The 23747-nt window shown below is 47.5% G+C and overlaps 1 protein-coding gene across 2 annotated transcripts in view; it reads left to right on the top strand.

Annotated features, from left to right (window-relative positions):
- Window positions 1–23747, top strand: part of LOXL2 (lysyl oxidase like 2) — a 95083-nt gene that overhangs the window by 13284 nt on the left and 58052 nt on the right. For both annotated transcript variants that reach the window (XM_041766633.1, XM_041766634.1), the window contains exon 2: window positions 21419–21833. In XM_041766633.1, the coding sequence (XP_041622567.1) occupies window positions 21479–21833 (355 nt within the window). In that variant the 5' untranslated portion in view covers window positions 21419–21478. The remainder of the gene's footprint in view (window positions 1–21418; window positions 21834–23747) is intronic.

The raw sequence follows: 23747 nt of genomic DNA, 5'->3' as shown, positions 1-23747 counted from the left end.
ACCCCAACCTTGTCAAACTCAAATTTTCCTCCAAAACCTGCTCAGTGTCAACTGTCTAAGGCTTTCCTTGTTCCTCATCCACAGGTGTGATCAGTGCCTCCCTGTTTCATTTTTTAAAAAAATATTTTATTTATCTATTCATGAGAGAGACCGAGAGAGGGGCAGAGACATAGGCAGAGGGAGAAGCAGGCTCCATGCAGGGAGCCCAATGTGGGACTTGATCCCAGGACCCTGGCATCACACCCTGAGCCGAAGGAAGACGTTCAACCACTGAGCCACCCAGGTGTCCCCGTTTCATTTCTGTACCTATTGCTGCACTGTTACTGTACGTATAGTGTGAACTCCTTGCAGGCAGCACCCATGTCAAATGCATCTTTGAATTCCAAGTGCCTAACAGTGTGTGTCGTGCAGCAGATGCTTCGTAAATATATACTGCTAACCTGAAGTGTCATTTAAGTCCATTTTTTTAACAGCATAATCGAGATGTAATTTACGTACCATACACTTCACTCATTCAAAGTGAAGTGTTCGAGCCAATGAATGTTAGTGTATTCACAGATAGGTGCAAAGGTCACCGCAGTCAATTTTAGAGCATTTCATTACCAGAAAGAGAAACCTGTGCCCTTTACCTATCACTCGCTTCTCCTATCACTCCGCACCTCCACTCCTGCTAATCTGCTTTCGGCCTTTATGTGCCAATTCTGGATATTTCATATAAATGGAATCATAGATATGGCTTCTTTTTACTTCGCATAATGTTTCCAAGCCTTAATTATTTTATTTTTTAAAGGTTTTATTTATTTATTCATGATAGACATAGAGAGAGAGAGAGAGAGAGAGAGAGAGAGAGAGAGAGAGGCAGGGACACAGGCAGAGGGAGAAGCAGACTCCATGCCAGGAGCCTGACACGGGACTCGATCCCAAAACTCCAGGATCGTGCCCTGGGCCAAAGGCAGGTGCCAAACTGCTGAGCCACCCAGGGATCCCCACCAAGCCTTAATTATGTTGTGGCATGTACGCATACTTCTTCATACCTTTTTTTACAGCCAAATAATATACCATCATATGGATATACCACGTTTTGTTTATTCACTGTTGATGGACGTTTGGGTTGTTTCCACCTTTTGGCTATTATGAATAGTGCTGCTATGAACATGTGTATGCAAGTTTTTGTTTGGACATCTGTTTCCAGTTCTCTTGGCTATATAAATAGGAATGCAATCTCTGGGTCATGTGGCAATTCTATGTTTATCTTTTTGAGGAATTGCCAACCTGTTCTCCACAACGGCTGCATCATTTTACATTTCAGCAATGTATGGAGGTTCCAATTTCCCCACATCTTCACCAACACTTATTTTTTCCCATCAAAACAAAAAAATCATAGCCATCCTAGTGTGTGTGAAGTGGTATTTCATTCAGGTTTTGATTTGCATTTTCCCTGGTGACTAATGATGTTGAATATCTTTTCAGGTGTCCTTGGGAATTTGTATATCTTCTTTGGGGAAATGTCTGTTCAAGTCCTGTGCCCATTTTTAAATTGGTCTGCTTATCTTATTCTCATTGAATTGTAGGAGTTTTTATTTTTTATCTTTTTTTCTTAAAGATTTTATTTATTTATTCTTCAGAGACACACAGAGAGAGAGAGAGAGAGGCAGAGACATAGGCAGAGGGAGAAGCAGGCTCCCTGCAGGGAGCCTGACGTGGGACTCAATCCCAGGACTCTAGATTCACACCCCGAGCCGGGGGCAGATTCTTCAACCACTGAGCCGCCCAGACATCCTGAATTGTAGGAATTTTCATATGTTCTGGATCCTAGAGCCCTTTCAGATACATGATTTATAAATATTTTCTCCCATTCTGTGAGTGGTTTTTTTCACTTTCTTGGTAGTGTCTCTTTCTCAGTTCACATCACTTTTACTTAGCATTTATTCTATAATGAATCCAGGAGATACAGAAATTATGTGACTGGAGGTTCACAGTCTTGAAAGGGAGACAGATATGCAGACTGTATAGCAAATCCTTGATCAGTATGTTCTGCTATTGCTATCCTGGTTCATAAAACATTTTAATAGTACCTTTTTATGCACAAAAGTTTTAAATTTTGATGAAGTACAATATATACATTTTTACTTTGTTGCCTGTGCTTTTGGTGTCCTATTTAAAAAAACATTGCTTAATCCAAAGTCATGAAGATTTACCCCTATGTTTTCTTCTACTAGTCTTATAGTTTAGCTTTTGTATGTAGGTATTTGATCCATTTTGAATTAATTTTTATAAATAGTGTGAAGGAGGAATCTAACTTGTTTCTCTTTTATTTTTTTAAGATTTTATTTGTTCATGAGAGACAGACAGAGAGAGGCAGAGACACAGGTAGAGGGAGAAGTAGGCTTCCTGTGGGAACCTGATATGCAACTTGATTCCAGGACCTTGGGATCATGACCTGAGCCTAAGGCAGATCCTTAACTGACTGAATCACCCAGGTGCCCCCCCCCCAACTTTTTTTCTCTTCCATGTGGCAGTTATTCCAGCACCATTGTTTTTACAAAGACTATCCTTTCTCCCATTGAATGGGCTTGGTACCCTTGTCTAAGTGAATTAATCATAAATATGTGAGTTTATGGGCAGCCCGAGTGACTCCGTGGTTTAATGCTGCCTTCAGCCCAGGGTGTGATCCTGGGGACCTGGGATCATGTCCCACGTGAGGCTCCCTGCATGGAGCCTGCTTCTCCCTCTGCCTGTGTCTCTGCCTCTCTCTCTCTCTTGTGAATAAATAAATAAAAATCATAAATAAATAAATAAATAAATTTATTATTAGACTCTCAGTTCTATTCCATTGATCTATTCCATTGATCCACTGTCCTTGTGCTAGTGCCACACTGTCTTGATAACTGTTGCTTTGTATTACCTTCTGAAATTGGGAAGTATGAGACTTCCCACTTTATTCTCCCCTCTCAGAATTGTCTCAGCCTTTCTGGGTCCCTTAAAATTCCATATACATTTTAGAATCAGCCTTTCAAATTCCATGAAAAAGCCATTTGGGATACTAATATGGATTTTGATGAATCTGTAGCTTGATTTGTTTTCTCATCTTAGTGATAGACATTAAGTCTTCTAATCCATGAACATGGTATGTTTTTACATTTATTTGGATCGAATTTCTTTCAACAATGTTTTGTAGTTTTCTGAGGATAAGTTTTGCATGTCTTTTGTTAAATTTATTTCTAAATATTCTTTTTGGTGCTATTGTAAATAGAATTAGTTTTGTGATTTCATTTTTGCAGTATTCTTTGAAAGCGAATAGAAACAGTTAACTTTTATATATTGACCTTGTATCCTGTAACCTTGTTGAAATCTTACCAGTTCTTATACTCTTTTAGTAGATTCCTTAAGATTTTTTTATATATACATGTGGGTTGATTCCTAAACAAATGGTCATAGGTATTTAGGAGGTATATATGTAGTGTCCTAGAACAGGGAATAGCAAGTCCAAAGGTGGAGAATTGTGGAAGCAGGTGTCTCTGGTAACCACATGCCCTCAGGTCATTGTGGCAAGAGCTCAGTGTTGTGGGTGCATGTCCCCCTAAAGAGAGTGGAGGCATCTTGTAGCTGCCAGTGGGAGCCATGCAATGCTTGGAAATACAGTGAGAATATTAGAATCATTCCTAGAAAAAGGACCAGAAAAGATTTGTGATCAGTACCACTGACACTTATCAGATTCAAAGGTAGCTGAGAAAGTCTGCCTTCCTTAGTAAGGGCAAAAACTTGCAGGTCTGTGTGTATATGCCACTACTCTGCAGATGCCATTATCTCCAGAAATGATTGTCAGTGACACAATACCAGCTGGCAGTGTGGAGCTGAGCCTGGCCAGCTTTGGTGATGTGGCAGTCAGTGCCTGTTGCTATTACTCCCTGGGCTTCTGGAAGGGAGCCAGTGCTTCGATGGACAGTAGAATCCCAGATCACAGGCTGTTTTTTTTTTTTAAAAGATCTTATTTATTTATTCATGAGAGACACAGAGAGAGAGAGAGAGAGAGAGAGAGGCAGAGACACAGACAGAGGGAGAAGCAGGCTCCTTGCAGGGAGCCCGACGTGGTACTTGATCCCGGGACTCCAGGATCACTCCCTGGGCTGAAGGTAGGCACTAAACCGCTGAGCTACCCAGGGATCCCCATGATCACAGGCTCTTAACAAACTTGAGAACAGCACTCCTACCCCCTTCTCTTTATAGCCAGACATTTCCAGATAAGCCAAAGATGTGGCTGTGGTCTCTGTACTAGTTGCTTCTTCCTTTGCTGGGCCCACTGGGTCTAATTCTCATCTGAGGGGCTCAGGCCTGAACAATTGACTGTTGGCCAAGGTTACATCACTTGGATGAGAGCTTGGCCTGGAAGCTAGTGGAGACACAGAAAGTGGACAAAGCCAGGAGTGAGTCCTTCTAGGACTACCCTGCAGGAGGCACAGGGAAAGCTAACTAAGCAGGAGGGTCCTCCTTGACCATTTTTGAGGGGCCATCTCTTTGAAAAACTGGTTTGTGTCCTCCCTCCAGCCCAGAACTCCCTCCACCTCCTGCCCAGTGTACTCCTCTTACAGGCCCTACCGAGCCCCTCCCTACCTGTCTGAGCTTGGATCAATCCTCCAGAAATTTGCATGCGGTGGGTCCCATCCCCAAGTATCACTTCCTGCCCTAAAACACAGAGACATCAAGTGTTTGCAGTGATTCGATTGCTGACCAAGTCTGCACACTATCCTGGTTCTGGCTTCTGTTCTTCTCCCCTTCTAAAGTGGGACAGAAACTCAGACCAGTTTGGTGACTGTTGGCTCTGGGAAAGTGTGTGTGTAGAGGGGAGGAGGTGGGAGGATGTTTAAAACCTGTTATCCAAGTGGTATGTTAAGAGTGGTTGATGAGGGGATCCCTGGGTGGCTCAGCGGTTTAGCGCCTGCCTTTGGCCTGGGGCGCGATCCTGGAGTCCTGGGATTGAGTCCTGGGTTGGGCTCCCGGCATGGAGCCTGCTTCTTCCTCTGCCTGTGTCTCTGCCTCTCTCTCTCTCTCTCTTTCTCTGTCTATCATGAATAAATAAATAAATAAATCTTAAAAAAAAAAAAAAAAAGAGTGGTTGATGGGTGAAGCGACACCTTTTCTGGGATTTTTTTCCAGGTTCTTGCTGATTTTATAATTATAATAGTTACCACTCACTGAGCATTGCCAGGGGCCAGTCACTGTACTAGGCCCATGATACTTCCTATCCAACTCACTAAGATGGTAAGGCCCTTCTCAGCAGAAGCCAGATCTGAATCTGAGACCACTCTCTGATACCAACACCATGTTCTTTCAATTACAGGATGTCCTCTTGTACTCAAACTAAGTCTTCATTTTATTAGGAGCCAGGGGCTGGCTAATTTGAACCTGAGGGGCATCTTGGCCTCACACTGCTCCCAGTGCCATTATAATAGTACTGCCTTCAAGTGGCAGCACTGACTTAGGATTTTCTTTGCCTCTCTTTATGCGCTACGTGCTCTAAAGATAAAACACATCTCTTACAGACGCTATATATGTTTGACTTTCCTTTTCTGATCCAGTCCAAGAGTCTCCATTAGGTATACTTTTAAGAGTTTAAAATTGTACCTTCAGCCTCCCCAAGAAAGAACCTGGTTAAAATGAGATTCCACCCAGAGCCAGAAGTGGACTGTGGGGAACCCCAGTTGATCACAACAAATTACGCCTGACAAAGGCCTCTTTCTGGAGGATGAAAATAATTCGGCTATAATTTATATGCTTACCTTCTCACCATTTCCCTGTGCCCTGAACATTCCTGCTCCGTGGCCAGAAATAGACAGGACTGAGGTGGAATCTTTGGCCAGGGGCCAAATGGACCAGCCCTGGCCAAGCCTGGTGTCAAAGTCTGCATTCTTGTCTGAGGTGGTTCAGAAAGGCCCCATCGTCCCCCACCGCTTCCCTCATTCTCTGAGCACACCCCATTCACTAGAGGCAGCCTTCTTCCACAAAGGAATGTGTTCCATGTGGGGCCAGAGGCAGCACCAGGACCACAGCTGGGGTAGCCTCCCGCCGTGAGCTCTGGGCTGTGAATGAGGACCATTCATCCCTCCTGCTGATCCAGCAGGAATCCCTAGCAGTGAGGGTCTGATGAAGGAGACAGCCCCCCACCCTACCCCTCGACCCCATATCTGAATGCTGACATCTGGCAGAGATGTTAAGCGGAGCATTCTGTCTCAGTGAAAGAATTCTGCTGAGTTCTGTGCCCCACTGTTTAGCGAACATTAAGCAAGTGGCCTTTGCATGGCGGGCCCCTGCGCCTGGCTGGGGCGGGAGGGGGGTCCCTTGTTTATGTGACGCTTCCCATTTGGAGCAGGAGGGTCCATTCCTGGCTGCTGCACAGCACAAGATGTGGAGCAAGGGGCTGGGAGGAATGATTCATTGCCCTGCCTCCGAAGGGTCTAGAAGCGACAGGGCCAGTCACGCAAAACTGGAGCAAGGCCTGCTTTCAGTGGGCCCCAGCCCATCCTGTTGGTGGGCAGGCAGAGAGGGGTCACGGTGAAGAGGATCAGCTTGTGTGACAGCAGTGCTTTTTGCTAAATGCACTACATATAAATAGTGGATATAAATATATGCACTACATATATTGCATAGTGGATTTATATGCATTACATATAAATAGTGGATGGTGCTTCCAGTAGGTTCCCCCCACCCCCACCCTCCACCCTTATCTGGGCATGCCTTCATTACTGACTGGGAGTCAGTTGGTCACATGGGGCATTTTTTGACTGGGTGCCACAAAGCGAGGTGTCAGTGGTAAGAGGCCATGGTTTGTCATATTCTTCAAGGCTGCTCCCGGGAAGTCAACAGCCACTTGACTTTTAAGAAAATATTTTGAAGCAAGCAAGTTCTATAGCACAGACTCCTCTTTTCAGGTAGATGATGGAGGGACTCAAACGGGTTGCTTCGGGGGAAGAAAAACATTTGAGTAGCTCCAAGGCTACTTGAGACTGGAGATTTCCTTGGAGTAGGCCTTTCATATTCTTTGCTAAGCAGAATGATTCAGATGTCAAAATAGTAGCCTAAGAAATGGACCCTGGAAATTCCACTTTTACGTTTTCTCCTTTGCCTTTTGGAGCCCTGTTGGGTTAAAATTAAGTAAATGATTTTCAAATATTTATCCTTTATGAGGGCAATGCCACTCTTGGAATCCTTGAAATCAGTGTTTCTAGAATGTACTAGAAAGCTCCTAAAGATGTCCTCAAAGAATGATGTTTATCAGACAATTGAAGAAGTTCTGTTCATGATGAGATGAAAAACTTGAATGAGATCCAGGCTTAGAAATTCTCTCCCTCTGACTGTGCCCTCAGCCCCAGCAAGACCAAGAAGCACTGGATGACTTAGACTCCACTTAAAAGTCTTATTTGCAGACACTGCAGACTCCCTGGAGCCCACTCTCCCCTTGAACTTGACACAGTGTAGCACCTACCTAGCTTATACAGCACGTATGAAGATGCCTGTTGATTTAGGTCATTAGGCTTTTCTCCAATATTATATGTTCTTTGGAGCAAATGTATATTTCTGGTTTTCAATTGAGTTGTCCCAAGAGCTGGATCCAGGAGGACCTACCTAAGCTCATCCTTGGGGGTCACCAGTTCCCCAAAATCTGAAGATCAAAACTAAATACAACCCATTTCCCTCATGCAGCCTAGCAGCTTGTAGTTGGCACTTAAATTGCCTGGCCCGAATCTAGCAGGCTGCACCTGTTTGAACCAAAATACTTTACCTGGTATTTTTGACCACATACCATAGATCAGGAACTTAAGATACACGATCTCTGATTTTTATAACAATCCTGAAAAGTCAGTGTTTCTTGTTTCCCCTTTAAAAAGTTGCTTTTAGGTACACATCGCTTCCATTTTACAGATGAAATACAGAGGCTTGGAAAATCTAAGCGTCCCTGAGGTCACAGAGCTAGGAAGTGGAAATGACATTTGAACCCTGTTCTGCACACCTCTAAACTAGCACTCCATGCTGCTTACTGACAACAGAGAGGCAGCGGCGTGTCCAGCCCGTTCTGCATGGGGGAAGAACGTGCAGGCTGAGTAGGCATTGCATGCAGGGGGTGCTCAGGGCCCTTGGTAAGGGTGAGCTGATTCTAGCTGATGTGTTTTGGGAGTGCCTGGGACCTTCAATCCCAGTGATGTGAAGGAATGCTTTCCCTATCTCCACCAGATCCCCCTACCCAGGGGGCATAGAGCCTCTTGTTGGCCAAGCTGATACTAGTATCCATTGTGTGAAAATTGCATCCTCCAGTGGATTGAATTGGATGTAAGAATGTCCTCAACTGCCTAGCCAAGAGCCAAGTGAGAAAATATTAGGAGATATAATTTACCAACTTTCCGATAAGCCACGGCCACAGCCAACTTTTCTCTGGCACACACTGGCTCTCATTCATGTTAATCACATACTGCAGTCCATGGGCATCTTGCCTTGAACCCTCTGATGCTGGCCCACTCCCGAGCCAAACTGTGTGAATAATTAAGACCATCTGCTGCAGTAGTTCCTAGACTTGAGTCGGATGAGGTTTTAACAGAATACTCTCTAAGGTGAGCTTCCGCCTTGTGAACTCTGCTCAGCACGCCTGGAGAGGGTTCCCGAAACCATCTTGAGCTTACTTTTTGGTATGTGTGAGCAAGCTACAGAAATGTTCCACTGACCCACTTGGCTTGTGTTCAGGGTAGAAGATGCTCCTGGAATTTCCATGTTGGGTGGTGGTGCGTCTGCCTGTCAATGAGCTGGGAAGTCTTCAAAGGTGAATGCTGCGAGTAGATCATTATGGTAGCAGATACCATAATTGGTCAGATGTCTCCACTATTTTTTCTTTTATTGGATGTCTTTAGCAGAATAAAATTTCTGACCAGGACTGATAGAGCAGGTGTGAAGAAGGGGAACATGTCTTCCATTAATCCAAATGTCATCAAATGTCCAAAATGGTAAAGGGAGAATTTACCATATTTGTTTATGATTAGGCACCAGAAAAGGTAAGAAACCTAGTGCTCTTCGGTGTGTTTTCTGCAAATTAAAATTGAAGTTTTCCTTTGCTTTTGTTTTTCATCATTTGGAGCCTAGCACGTTTCTTAGTGAAGCTCCAGCCCTGTAACCCATAACAGTCTTAAGCAAATTGTTCCCTGGGCAAGGCTGTGTATACCAGAGTGTGCTTGTCTCAGCCACAGAGATAAGAATGTTTAACGAATAAATGAATCAGCTCTGGTATCTGGCTGCCTGAATGGAAATCCCAGTTTGAGCACCTTTTAGCTATGTGACCTTAAGAAGAATCATGTAGCCTCTCTGTCCCTTGGGTTTTCCTTGGGGAAGTAGGGATGCTACTAATACTCTCTGAGAGGGCTTCCTGGAGCTGTGCCATCCAATTGTTGGTGGCCACCGAGCATCTGAAATCTGCTCAATTGAACTGAGATGTGCTGTGAATCTAAAGTACACACCAGCTTTCAAAGACTTAGTATAAGAAAAGAATGTGAAGTATCTCATTAACAATTTTATATTGATTACATACAGGAATCATACTATTTGGGATATATTAAATAAAATATACCATTAACATTAATTTCACTTATATGATTTTACTTTTTAATGTGCCTACCATAAAAATTTAAATAACATATGTGGCTCATATTATGTTTCTTTTGGGAAGCTCTGGTCTAGAGAATTAAGTTGGTTCGTACCCGTAAAGCACTTTTCACACCGTAATTGATACAGAATGAGTGATCAATAAATGCAGGGTTTGCTTATTTTTTTTTAAAAAATCCAGCTTTTTCTTTAACAGAATCCCACCTTCAACACCAACCCACATAGTGTCCAGGTTTCTGTATAAAAGCAGAGCTCATACTTTTAGAAGAAGGTGGTGGGGAGGAGAGCAAATGAATACATAAAGCGGGCAGAGACTAATAAAATGTTATCTGGGGCAGCCTGGGTGGCTCAGCAGTTTAGCGCTGCCTTCAGCCCAGGTCCTGATCCTGGAGACCCAGGATCGAACCCACGTCAGGCTCCCTGCATGGAGCCTGCTTCTCCCTCTGCCTGTGTCTCCGTGCCTCTCTCTCTCTCTCTCTCTCTGTGTGTGTGTGTGTGCGTCTCATGAATCAATAAATGAAATCTTAAAAAAAAAAAAATCCTTAAATAAATAAATAAAAATAAAATAAAATGTTATCTGTCGCTGAGTGGGGGCACTAGTGTGGAACTCTTCATCACAGTCTTTGCACAGCCAGAGGAGCAGAGCAGACCTCCTAATGGGAAGCCGATCTACCTCTCTGCACCTTCTAATATAATGTTATGCTGAAAGATGGAGGGCTGCTGGGCTGCCCTGGAAGCTTTCCTTCTGCCTTCCTTCCTGAGGCTGGCATCTATTTGGAAATGGCCTTCAGAGAGGGAAAGGACCATGCTTGGCCTACCTGGAACACTCAAAGCAAGAGATGATACCAGCCCCTTCTAGCTCCCTGAGCATAGCTAAAGGTGTTGGAGGTGAGGCAGGAAGGCAGAAGTAGCTGGAACAGGCATCTTAGAGCAGGTGTGTGTTCAGTCATGCTCCCTGTGGGTCTGCTCTGTTCTCCCCTCTGAGTGTCACTGCCTCAGGTCTTTTGCAGACCCTTAGGGTGTCAAGTCCAGCATGCGGTCAGGGGCTTATCCTTTGAGGCCTAACAGGTATGTACAGTGAGTTGGCACATTTCCCAGGAAATCAGCTGTGATGAGTTGGGATTTTACCTTACTCTGCCTCCCCTGATCCCACCTTTCAGCCCATCCAGCACGGATTATCTGGTGGGGTGAGATTTTATGGTTCCAGGGGATCTTCATCTCCCATAAATCACCGCAGCATCTGCCTACCATCTTCACTACACAGTGAATTTCAGCAGTAGGCAGGTACCTATGGTGGCTGATCTGAAGGGCATGGGGAAGGTCCACCGACTCATGAAAAACCTCATTGGCTTGCTTCCAACATTGTACAAGATGTGAAATTCAACTATTGGAATTCATATCTAGGAGTTCCTGTTACAATGTAAAAGTACCCTGTCCTTAGAAGAGTAATTATTCTTTAATGTATTAAATTCCTAAATACAATACTTTCTTATGGAATGAATTTATCTTCTTGCTTTCCAGTGCAATTAGATCAGAAGAAAAAGGAATCTTTTTTATTCCTAATTTTTAGGAATAAGAAAAATAAATTTTTTTATTTAGTTCCTGAAAATAGGAATTTTATTTATTCACTCAATAAATATTTGCTGAGTTTCTACTGAGCACCCACAGTCAGGGGTTCTGTGTTGGCAGGACTGAAAGAAAACTAATGTGAATGAGTCTATGCTGTGTGCTAGGAATTTTTACATTATTTAATCTACACACACACACACACACACACACACACACACACACACACGGGAGGTTATTCCCATAATCCAAAGAGGAAATTCAGGCTCTGAAAGTAAATTGTCCCCAAATCAATAGAGCTTGGTGGTGGTGAAGGCAGATTTCAGACATTTGTGTTCTGATTCCAAGATGCCCAACAGACTTCTCCAGGGAACCAGTGGTGCCAACAGAAACCAGAGGAAGGGTTGCCGAGAGGCAAGAGGACCCTTTGAAAGAAAAGGGAGCCAAAGGTCCCTCTCATCCACTTTACTTGAATAGCGCTTTGACCTATGATCATAGAAGACAGCTTGATTTTAAAACAAGCCATGGAGAGGCATATCAAGTATCAGCCCGTCAGCTGATGAAATCAGCAGATGAGGATGGAGCCGTGGAAACAGGGTAGGTGCGCACACAGAGAGCTAGTAAAGCATGTGTTTGGGGTGGGCTCAGCACCAGAGCATCAGCAGGCAAGAGTGAGAGATCCAGGGGGTCAGCAGAATCACGACCAAGGTTCGGAGAGAGAGGGGATCAGCCCCTAGAAAGACTGACCAGAGCAAGGCAGGGGACACAATGGTTCGTCCAGTGCCTAGGATGGCAAATGCCCAGCAGGCATGCTTTGTGGCAGTTATCACAAACCCATGCCAGCCCTCTTGCCTCTTAGGTCTTGATACCACTCAGCACCCTAGATAGCCACCACTAGCTGGGTGAATGTGACATGCAGGTCACATGGATAGCTGCTTGCCTTCTCTGTGCTAGCACACCCTCTTCATGGCACAGATGAGGGACTGGAGGCTGGGGGTGGCAGGGACTCAGACTACAAGACACTAAGAGCCTGAGCTCTTGTCATGGTCCCTGGCTGCATTTTGGCATCCAGCAGGATGCTTCCAGGTCCTCTGCAAGCTGGCCTTAGCCCAAACTTAGAGCCTAGCTGAGAAACAAAATGATGACAGACAGGGACAGACAAAGGCATCCTAGTATAGGAGATAGAACTGGAAGGCAAGATACCCAAGGTCAAGAAGAGGCTCTGCCAATTATTAACCATTGACCATGGGCCAATCCAGTAAACCGTTGGTCCTCATTTCTTTTATCTATAAAGTGAAATGAGATGAACTTGCTGACTTGATGGACTTGCTCTGAATTCCCATCCATCCTTCTTTTCCAGCACCTTCTAAACTATGCTCTAAACACCACCTTGCTCTATTCCTGCACGGATTGCTGATTTTCACACCTGTTGCTTTAATCACCTCGTTTGCTCTAGTGCTAACTACTCCCCGTTTTCTTTTCCTAATCTTCCCATAGCCTCTCCTGACCTTTGTACTGAAGTAGGAGGAGTCCTGGATTTGGGAAGCAGGAGCTACAAATTATTCCCTGCTCTTGCTCCCTTAGCCAAGTGATCCCAGACATGGCCTTACCCTTTCTCTCTCTCTCTCTCTCTTTTTTTTAAGATTTTATTTATTCATTCATGAGAGACACAGAGAGAGAGAGAGGTAGAGACACAGGCAGAGGGGAGAAGCAGGCTCCATGCAGGAGCCCGACGTGGGACTCAATCTCTGGTCTCCAGAATCATGCCCTGGGCTGAAGGCGGGGCTAGGCCTAAACCGCTGAGCCACCCAGGGATCCCCCCACCTCTTTAAAAATAAATTCATTCATTCATTAATTCATTCATTCATTATTTTGGGTCTTCCCCTTTCAAATGGCTCTGCATGTTCCTTTCTGGCAAAAACCTTCTCTCATTTTCTTCTAACTCACCTCTTACACCCATTACTCTTAATGCCCCCATAGTCTGGGCCTACCTATTCAAAACTTGAATAAATTCTCTTCTTATAATTCCCCCATTCCAGAGAGATAGGACCAGCCCAAGAGACAATGGGAGAAAAATGAGGACAAAATTTATATTCTAGATGGGGAGGTAGACCAGCCCCATGAGGATGTGAGCGCTTGGCATTTCTTATATCTCTCCCACAGCAGCAGCTGGCTCCATACTGGGCACATAATAGGTGCTCAGTTAAATACTCATTAAGTGTAAGGATATTACTTTTCATTTACATAGCACAATTTATAAAGATTCTCTGAACTGAAAGAAGCTGAATAAGGAGATGGAGCACAGAAGTTAGGAGGTCACACAGGCTGTCCCTCCATTCTTGCAGGAAAAGAAGGGAGGGCCTGTTTTTTTGCACCCTGACTCTTTTTTTTTTTTTTTTTGTCGCCTCTTCTGAGAGGAAAAGTCCACAGAGGGAGTTATACCCAGGCCCTAACAAAATTCAGTCCCAAGCCCTGCAGTTGTTCAATTAAAAAAAAAAAAAAAAAGGCCTTTTTCACCCGCTCTAATGATCCTTTCTGGAAGAAGCATGTGTGCAAAGCATATGTGCAATAGGAGACCTATGGTAATGGCAGAAAGGGGCACCTGGTTGGCTCAGGGGCTGAGCATCTGCCTTTGGCTCAGGGTATGATCCCTGGGTCCTGGAATCGAGTCCCCCATCAGGGTCCCCACAGGGAGCCTGCTTCTCCCTCTGCCTATGTCTCTGCCTCTCTTTCTGTGTCTCTCATGAATAAATAAATAAAATCTTAAAAAAAAAAAGGTAATGGCAGAAAGCAGAGGAGATCCTTCTTGTTTGAGGTTTGACTGCTATCTCACCCCTCTCCTCTGAGTTCTCACAACTGGGAATTCCTAGGAGGCACCTAAAGCAGATGAAAGTAACCTCTTTGTATGACAGAGCTGAGATTGGGGAAGGCTGCTTGGGCCACCATGGGGCTCCTACCTCCCCAGGGAAAGGGGAGGATAAAGGTAATGGAGTTTTTCCTCTGCTTTTGCCCCTGCTGTCATTGGCTGAATGCGTTTGATCACAGGTCAGGGTGATGTCTGTATTTCACAGAGAGAAACACTGAAGAAGGGGAAATGGTTTTCTAGGGGTAACAGAGCTGTGCCAACCCAACTGTGCTCTCAGAACTTGTGCCTGCTGCTCTGCTCCAGGCCCTTGGTCTGTCGTATATAAGGAAAACTGACTGTCACCCCCCATCTGGGAGGCCTGCGGGCGCCTGGTCTCCTCTGACCTCCCCCCCTCTTCCAGGAATGGGGATGTCGCCCTCTGAGCCAGCTGCACCCTGTCATTATCCAGACCTTCTAAAATAAGGGCCTGACATGTGTCGGGCTCCGTGCTAAGCCTGGGGACCCGGCGCCCTGGGCTCCCCGGCTGGAGCCGCGCCCGCGGGCCTCTCGGGGAGCCAGGGCGGCCGAGGACGGGTCGGCGGGGCCGCGCCAGGTGCCCCGGGGAGTCCAGGGCGCAGGGTCAGGCCGCGGCCCCCTCCTTCCCCCCCCCACCCCGCGCCCCCGCCTGCCCGGGAGGACCTGGGCGGCCCGGGCCCCGGGGGGGGGGGGGTAGGAGGAGGGCTGGGGGGCTGGGGGCGGCCAGCCCGAGTGACCCGCCCGCCCCCGGGGCACGATTGCGGGGCGCCGCAGGCCGGGGCCGCCCTCCGCCCTGGGCCCTGCACCCCCCGCCCCCGGCCCCTCTGCCCCGCTCCGGCTCCGTTCCTCGCGGGCGTCGGGGTCGCGGGGCTCCGCAGGCTCCCGGGGGTGGCCAGAAGCAGGGGGACCACCTGGACGGGTTCCCCGCCGGCCGCCTTGCTCGGGCAGCGGGGGTCGCCGCAGGCCCACGAGGGACTGAGCCCCAACTCCAGTGCAGGGCGCCCGGGAGGAGCAGGCGAGGCCTCGCCCTCGACGAGGGGCAGCGTGGGGAGAACCGCGGGGCTCTGCACCCGCCCAAGCTCGGCTTGGATGATGGTTTTCACCTGGCAGTTTATCCCTCCAGAGGGTTGATCGGATGCCAAAGAGAAAAATAGATTTTACAAAGCTATCAGGGAAAAGGCATGGAGAGAGAATGTCCCAAGAAGAAAGATAGAATAAGAGGAAGGGAAGGGAAGGGAGAGGGAAGGGAAGGAAGAGGGAAGGGAGAGGGAAGGGAGAGGGAAGGGAAGGGAAGGGAAGGGAGAGGGAAGAGAAAGAAAGAAAGAAATGCAGGTGGCTGATGAGAATGGGTGGGTGTGGAGGATGCTCAACTTCACCAGTAGCAGGAAAAGTGCTAGTTAAGCTTTTCTGCTTATCGGATGGAGAAAGGATTGAAGACATGGTCCTAGCTAGAATTCGGAATTGGCGAGGGAACCGCGACACACGCTCCTGGCTGATGTATAAGCTGACAGTCTTTCTGGAGGGCAGTTAATACAGTTTTGCAAAATGTTGACTTTTGGCCAGGCTCTTTGACCCAGCGATTTTTACTTTTTGGAATTTATCCCAAGACTGTGCAAAGTTTTAGCTGCAAGATTATTCATTTCAACAATGTTTATAGCAGTAAAAAAAAAAAAAAAAAGAAATCATGATAAGATCATCCAATTTTATGGTATGTTGATAAATAACAATCTCATAAGAGAATAGTCAAGGTGGCATAATATTGGCAGTATACTGATGAAGGTGAAAAGCAGTTTACAAAGCAAATGTGTAGAAAATTATTCCAGCTTTTTAATGGATATATGTATGTACCAAAAGAACAGAAGGCTGGAGGGGTGCATAGCACAGTGTTGGTAATGGTTACCTCTGACAGTGATATTGTGAATTATTTTCTTCCTTTTACTTGTTTGCATTATCCAGATTTTTATTACTAGTTTGCAGAAGAAAGAAGATAAAAAGTTATTTTTGAAATAAGAGGGAAGCATCTGGGTCTAATACTTTACAATCCCCCAGAGAAGAAAGCAGAAGGCCCCACAAAAGAAGCAAAAAATTCAGGAGCACTTTTCTAGGAAAGCTTTAGGAGTTGAACACTGGCCATTCCCACAGATTGGAGAATCCAAGAAGACGGGTGGAACAGTTTGTAGATATCCACATCCAGAGAGTCAGATTTCTTTTTAAAAATTCCAGTATTTGGGATCCCTGGGTGGCGCAGCTGTTTGGTGTCTGCCTTTGGCCCAGGGCGCGATCCTGGAGACCCGGGATCGAATCCCACATTGGGCTCCCGGTGCATGGAGCCTGCTTCTCCCTCTGCCTATGTCTCTGCCTCTCTCTCTCTCTCTCTCTCTCTCTCTCTCTTTCTCTGTGTGTGTGTGACTATCATAAATAAATAAAAATTTAAAAAAATATAAAAATTCCAGTATTTTTTTTCTTTCTGAGACATGAAGAGATGATAGGGAGGCATCTGTAGCTCTTGTGTCAGGGGGAGCTGGCGGGGGGGGGGGGGTGGCTAGGGAGGACAGGCAAATCCTGGACTGGGGTGAGCTACTAGGGGCAGTAAAGCCTGCTGGCAGAGGACAAAGCCTGGGTCAGCCTGCCGCCCAGATGCAGGGCCTGGCTTGAATCTTTTGCATCTGTGCAGCCTTGGGCAACTTGCCCAACCTCTCTGTGCTTCCTTTTCCTCCCGTGGGTCATAGTGGTGTTTATCTCATCGAGTGAGTTAGCAGTAGAATGTTGAGTATAGTGTGTTTTAAAATGTACCCAGAAATGGGTACATTTTACATAAAATGTTTGTCTGAATCGGGTATGGTAAGACACACAGACATGGATGTTAACCAACTAGAATTTAAATAAAAATTGGAAGAAAAAAAATAAAGTCACTTAGTATAAAAAGTTATATACTAACTTTTAGTTAGTAAAAAGGGCGGGGGGGAAGACACGCAAACGTGGAAATGACCATTTTGAAGAAGTTTATACTCCCCAAATCCTAGAAACAGGAGGCAAGGCACATGATGGGGGGGTCACATGGGGAAGCATCCAGGGCTGGTCACACCACTGGCAAGAGCCTTTATCGTGACTGTCCCCTGCGAATCTGGTTCTGGATTGGTTGGTCAAATCTTTTTGGCTCACTCTGGGCCGGAGGGGCTCTCTAGTTGTCTGGTACCTGGCCCTGGAGTGACGAGGGCAGAGGGATAGTGGCCCAGAGTATGAGATTTCCTAAGGAGGTAGTTGAGAGGACATGGCTCTGGACCGGTTGGTTTGCATTTGAAGAGTACACTTGTTTTTTTTTTTTTTTTTTTTGAAGAGTACACTTGTAAGTGTGTTCTTTATCATCTTGAGGAATTAACTAGCCCTGGGAAGGTTAATTGTGTAAAGCACAAACAAAATGCTATTTTAAAGGAAATCAGAGAAGACATTCTGATTAGAGGAAGAATTTCCTCTGCCCTTCCAGGCCCTTTCCAGCTGGGCTAAAAGCCTTATTGACACAAGACGGATTAACAGAAGAAAAATGTCATTTCATATGTACAGGGAATCTACACAGACATGGAAATTCCAAAGACCGGCAGGCAGAATGAGGTACAAAGAAAGGGGGTAGAGGTCTGGGACTTCAAAGGAAGGAATACAATTCACAGGAAGATGATAAAGACCAAATGTTTGGTAAACAGGCGGTGGGGGGGGGGCAGTGGGGGGGCAGTGGGGGGAGGGACGCAGAAACAATGGGACACACAGGACTTGTTTCAGACGGGCCTGGCATGGTTCCTCCCTGTCCGCCACACCTAGTTCAGATCTTTTTTTTTTTTTAAATAATAAATTTATTTTTTATTGGTGTGCAATTTGCCAACATACAGAATAACACCCAGTGCTCAGATCCTAACGTAGTGATCTGTGGTGACAGCTCTGTTCCCAGAGCAGGTCCTCTATCTATAGTCTTTTTAGGCAGTTGAGGGGGAGGTGAAGAGCTTTTCCTGAATCTGCTGGGTTTTGATTGCTTTTAACTCAAACTAATCCTCATGCCAAAGCAGCCGGTCTTGGAGTGGCTGTCTCTGGCCCCTAGAGGAGCACATGTGGGGAGGTTTCCTTGAAGAATGGGAAGGCCTGGGACATGTGCCATTTGGAGGAGACGGGAGAGGAAAGGGATACGGACACCCTGCCCCAGGTGTAGCTTCACCCGGGTAGAGGCTGATGTGATTGGACAGGTGACACGTGAAGGTCCAGAGTAAGAGCAGAGAAGGGGGGAGCTGGGACTGGAGCCAAGAAGGTAGCTGCATGCCCAACTGTAGAGGTGTCTCTGCCCCAGAATTTGGGCATTTCTTCTACGTGCTGGTGGACTGCTGATGCCTTGGTACCTTGGGATTTCTAGTTCTGGCTGTGCCTGCACTAATGGGCAACTCCGGTGAAGTCCTTAATCCTCTCTGGTTCTCTGGGAGACCTGGGTGGCTCCATGGTTAAGAGTCTGCCTTTGGCTCAAGGCATGATCCCAGGGTCCTGGGATCGAGTCCTGTATTGGGCTTCCCACAAGGAACTTGCTTCTCCCTCTGCCTATGTCTCTGCCTCTCTCTGTGTTTCTCACAAATCAATAAAATCTTAAAAAAAAAAAAAATCCTCTCTAGTTCTGGAGTTTCTCCCTTGTAGAAGAATCAGAACCCTTGCCTCCCTGACCACGCCTCAGGGAGCCTGTGGATGCAAAGGTGCTCTGATGGAGATGGAGCAGGGCCAAGGCAGGGCAGGTGAGGATGCTTCCCTTCAGAGCCACCCTGCTCATTGTGCAGGCTATGGTCTGAAGGGGGCTATTGCAGGAGCCCCCCTGACTTTCTGAGCTTGTTTGCGAGTCACAGGATGACAATGGGGAGCCTTCCACAGTCCTTGGTCCTGATCATCCTCCAAGCACTGGCATCTTTGCCCCCACACCCATTACAAGGGACTGGGCACTGCTGGACCATTGGGACAGACATGGGCCTGCCTCTCTCCGTGGTAGATCATTCCTCCTGGACAGCTCTGGCCTGTTATCTAGTCCTTCTTGATGGTGAAGTGCTGTGAACTGATTAAGATTAGCCTGATCCTTTGTACCTGGTTAAAATAGAAAGTATTATAGTTTTAGCTTCCATCTACCAGTAGGTCCTAGGGCCCCACATCTCAAGCCTACTTCCTCTCCTGTGAAACAGCTGCAGTCCCTTTAAGCTAGTATTCCCTCTCTCTGGATTATGGAATGACCAGGACACATGACCTAGGTATTTATCTCTTGCTATAATCCTCACTGTGAAATTATTAGAGGTAGTCTCCATCTGGGTATGGTGACCACAGTCTTGAGAATTTAAATTTTTTATTTAGCGAATGCTCTTGTAGTGCTTGCTATGTGCTGTTCATTCAATCTTCTGACACTTCTGTGAGCTAGATAGTATTATCCCCATTTTATAGGTAGGAGACACAGAGAAGCAAAGAGAAGTATTTGCCTGAGGTTGCACAGCTAGTAAGTATCAGAATGAGGACTCAGACCCAAACTGTCTGGCTCTGAAGTCTGTGCTCTGCGGTCCAGTCCTCCCTTGTCTGATGACTGGCCACTCAGCCCCTCTCCTGCTTGCCACAAAGAGCTTTATTTTTTTAAAGATTCTATTTATTTATTTTATTGATTGATTAGAGGGGGAGAGAGAGAGCTTGAGCAAGATAGCACAAGGTGGGAGCACAGAGTGAGAGAGAAGCAGACTCCCCACTGAGCAGGGAACCCAATGGGGGTGTCAATCCCAGGGTCCTAGGATCATGACCTGAGCCAAAGGCAGATGCTTACCCGACTGAGCCACCCAGGCGCCCTGCACAAAGAGCTTTATGCTTTCCCTCTATGCTAAGAGTGGACTGGTGCTTAGCCCCATGCACCCCTCAGGGACAGAAGCTATGAAAAGGGATGGAGCTGTCACCAGCACATCACTGGCATCAGGACCACTGTCTGAGGCTGCTGTTTGCAGAGACCGCAGCTCAGCTAAAGACAGACCCTGCGTGAGGGCTTTTAAAGGAGACTTTGCTACTGACCTCCTCATTCAGCAGCCTCGTCTGTGTTGTGGTCCAGAGTGTAAGGTGTAATGAGATTGGGGGTGTGGGTGGGCAGCATGCTGCTGTGTCTGAAGCCCTGGAGCCAGGAAGCAGAACCATAGGAGGGTTCACAGGTGTGTGCAAAGGGAACAACAGCCCATGTTATTCTGGTGCTTCTCCCAGTGTTATTCTCTGCACCTGGAAGAGGCCCTTTCTGTCCACGTCAGCTAGCATCCCAAAAAAGGAGGGTCCCTCACACAGGGACACCCAGAGAGGGCACACAGGACCCCTTCGGTGTGGTACCCTTAAGCTCCCCACTCCACCAGCAGCTCAGTCCCTGACACCAAATCACCTTCTCCTTCAATAAACATGTCCACAAACCTGTAATGTTTATTCTGGAGGAGCCAAAGAATGAGCTATAAGTCTCACCCTTGAGAAATTTTGTAACCTACCTGGGGATAAGGAAGTGTCTGGAAAGGTTGAGGAGAATGTCTAGATAATGAGCCCACCTCGGAAGGAGAGGACCCTGGAGGCCCCTTCAGTAGGGATATTGCATGAAGGAGGCAGGACCTGGTCTGGGCCCTGGGGAACCAGCTGTGCAGAGGTGGGGAGGAAGGGGAAGAATGTGCTGGATGCTTGCCCTTTCCACATCTGCCTTCTCTCCCCACCACCCCCTGGGCCCCAAGAGTCCCACCCATACAGACTGCACCAATGTGCTTGGCGTGGGGCTGCGGGGTGGGCTTGCCCAATAGGAGACACTGGAGAGAGCAGGAGACCAGAAGAGAGCGAGGTCGGGTATTCATTCCTGCGCCTGTTGCTGCGGTTTGGCTTTAAGACCCTTCACTGAAGCCACAGCTCCAAATAGGAAACCCTCTCAGCTTGGCCATTGTCTCCTGTTCTGGCAACTACTCCCTCCCTGGCCCCTCAGGCTGGAGTGGGAACAGCTTTCCTCCGCTGCCAGTTCCCCTGAACCCTGCTCACATCTCTGTAGATGGTCTTTTTAAGAACACAAGTGAAATGTGGATGTGCTCTTGGCCCTGCTAGGAGCCCCATTGCGGGGGAGGGGGGGACCTAAAAAACCATATCAGAGACCAGGGAAGGCCGGTGGGCAGAGGTAGGAATTCACAGACCCGTGGGCCTGGGGGTCAGGGGGGAGGAGAGGGGAAGAGAGAGGAGGTGGGGGTCCAGAAGGTGAAGAGCTTTAACTACTAAGCAAGAGTGTGAACTCCCCGGATGTTTTGTCGCCCCCTGTAACCTGCCTGCCTCCCTGTCTTCCAGGACAGTCCTGCCTGTGGCCGGGTCAGGCCCTCCGGCCCGAGGGTGAGGACGAAGACGGGGATGGCGAGGCGTGGAGGCCCGCACCTGGGCGGCTGCCTGGCCTTGCTCTCGCTGCTCCCATCCCTGAGCCTGGCGCAGTACGAGGCCTGGCCCTACTACCCTGAATACTTCCAGCAGCCGGCCCCCGAGTACCACCGGCCTCAGGTGCCCTCGGATGTCGCCAAGATCCAGCTGCGCCTGGCGGGCCAGAAGAGGAAGCACAGCGAGGGGCGGGTGGAGGTGTACTACGACGGCCAGTGGGGCACCGTGTGCGACGATGACTTCTCCATCCACGCGGCCCACGTCGTCTGCCGGGAGCTGGGATACGTGGAGGCCAAGGCCTGGACCGCCAGCTCCTCCTATGGCAAAGGGGAAGGTAGGTGTTCTGTGCCTGGAAGCTGAGTGCTGGTGTCCCTGGAAACCCCAGGAACAGGCCCACGTGCAGTCAACCTGCCAAAGGAAGCTGTGGTTGCTGTTAAGTGTGAATTCCCCGTAATACTTCACCCGGACAGCCTCCTGCATCTGCAGGAAGGTGGGAACAGACAGACAGGTGCCAGGAAGGGCTACGGTGACTGTCCTGCTCTGCCTGGGACTTTCCTAGTTTTAGCTCAGGAAGTGTGGCATCCTGGAAAATGCCTCCTCCCGGCCAAAGCAGAGCCGTTGGTGACCCTCACTAAGGGCTAGGGTCAGTCAGTGCCCATGACTTCATGTGCCCCGCCTGGGGGCCGCGTGAGCCAGGGGACATGGTGCCTTTCTTACAGTCGCCTCCTCGAAGGGGTGCTGGTTGCTCTTTCCCACAAAGACTCTCTCCACTGGGCTGCTCATGTAGCATTCACAGTGTTCACACTAATATGCTGTTCTGGGCTCATCTATGATAGGAACAGAGTTGCTTTGGGATTTTCACTTTGGTTGGCCTACTCTTTCTTCCCTTGTGAAGTTCAAATCAATATATTTTGGGGAAAAAAATGTTTTGGTAAGAGCTTTGAGGGAACGGCAGGTGTTGGAGCTGAGAACCCCGAGCTCAGTCCTTGTGGGGGATGGTGGGGCGCAGTACTAACCTGTGATATTCTGGGCTAAGGGTCTTAGAGTCTGGGACACTAACGTTTGGGAGCCTCTCTAGTGATTATATATGTAGCCAGGTTTAGGGGTCATTGAAATAGATCATTATTATGGTCCCTTCCAACCCTTGCTTTCTGTTATTCTAGAAATTATAGGAAAAAGGGTACCCACCTCATATGTATCTTACCTCTATGCAGTTGAATATGTTCTATTGGAATAACCAGACCAAGAGACCACACTGAGAGTAAAATGTCCTCTGAAGCTGACTTGGGATTCCCTAGCAGGGATGAGATGAAAGCAGCAAAGATGAGTTAGCAAATGGTGGGTTTGGGGGGGTTTGTTTGTTTTAAGAGAGAGAAGGAGAAGAGGGAGAACCCCAAGCAGGTTCTAGCCCTGTGTGGTGCCCAACGTGGGTCTCTGTCCCACAACACCGAGATCACAACCTGAGCTGAAATCAAGAGTCAGATACTCAACCAACTGAGCCACCCAGGCGCCCTGCAAATGCTGGGCTTTTTAAGCCCACTTCCTGTCTTCTTTATAGAGCTTGGGCCATGTCAGAATGTCAGGGTGGCTTAATCAGTTAAGCATCTGACTCTTGATCTCAGCTCAGGTCTTGATCTCAGGTTGTGAGTTCAAACCCTGCACTGAGCTCCACGCCCAGCAGGGAGCCGACTTAAAAATGAAAAACAGAAACCTCCAGACATGTCTCCTTACTTCTACGTCTCCATATATTCTGCTGGCTGAGTGACCCAGGGGTAACATCAGGTTTGTGTTTTTAATTCCAGGCTCTCAAAGCCTAGGTATTTTGTAACAAATACTTACCAATGACTGTGGGGTTTTTCCAGGGACAACTTTATTTTATTTCTACTCAGACTTAAAGTTTACCTGTCATCAGGTTAGATGGGTGTGGTTTTCCCCATCCAGGTTCACCTGGCCAAGTGTGGGCATGTGGTGGCTGGGGAGGTGGGTTAACCTGGCTCAGACTTTGCCACCCAAGGAAGATGAAGGGAGAAGGGTTCAAGGGAGCAGGGGAGAGGGGTGTGAGGGAGCAATTGAAACCATGGTCCCTGGGGCGCCTGGGTGGCCCAGTTTGTTAAGCATCTGCCTTTGGCTCAGGTCATGATCCCAGGGTCCTGGGATAGAGCCCTGCATTGGGCTCCCTGCTCAGTGAGGAGTCTGCTTTTCTTCCTTTCCCTCTGCTCCTACCCCCTGCTCCTGTTCTCTCTCTCTC

This window comes from Vulpes lagopus, chromosome 8, assembly GCF_018345385.1.
Source record: "Vulpes lagopus strain Blue_001 chromosome 8, ASM1834538v1, whole genome shotgun sequence".
NCBI classification, from domain to species: Eukaryota; Metazoa; Chordata; class Mammalia; order Carnivora; family Canidae; genus Vulpes; species Vulpes lagopus.
This window is presented reverse-complemented; position numbering and strand designations above follow the sequence as displayed.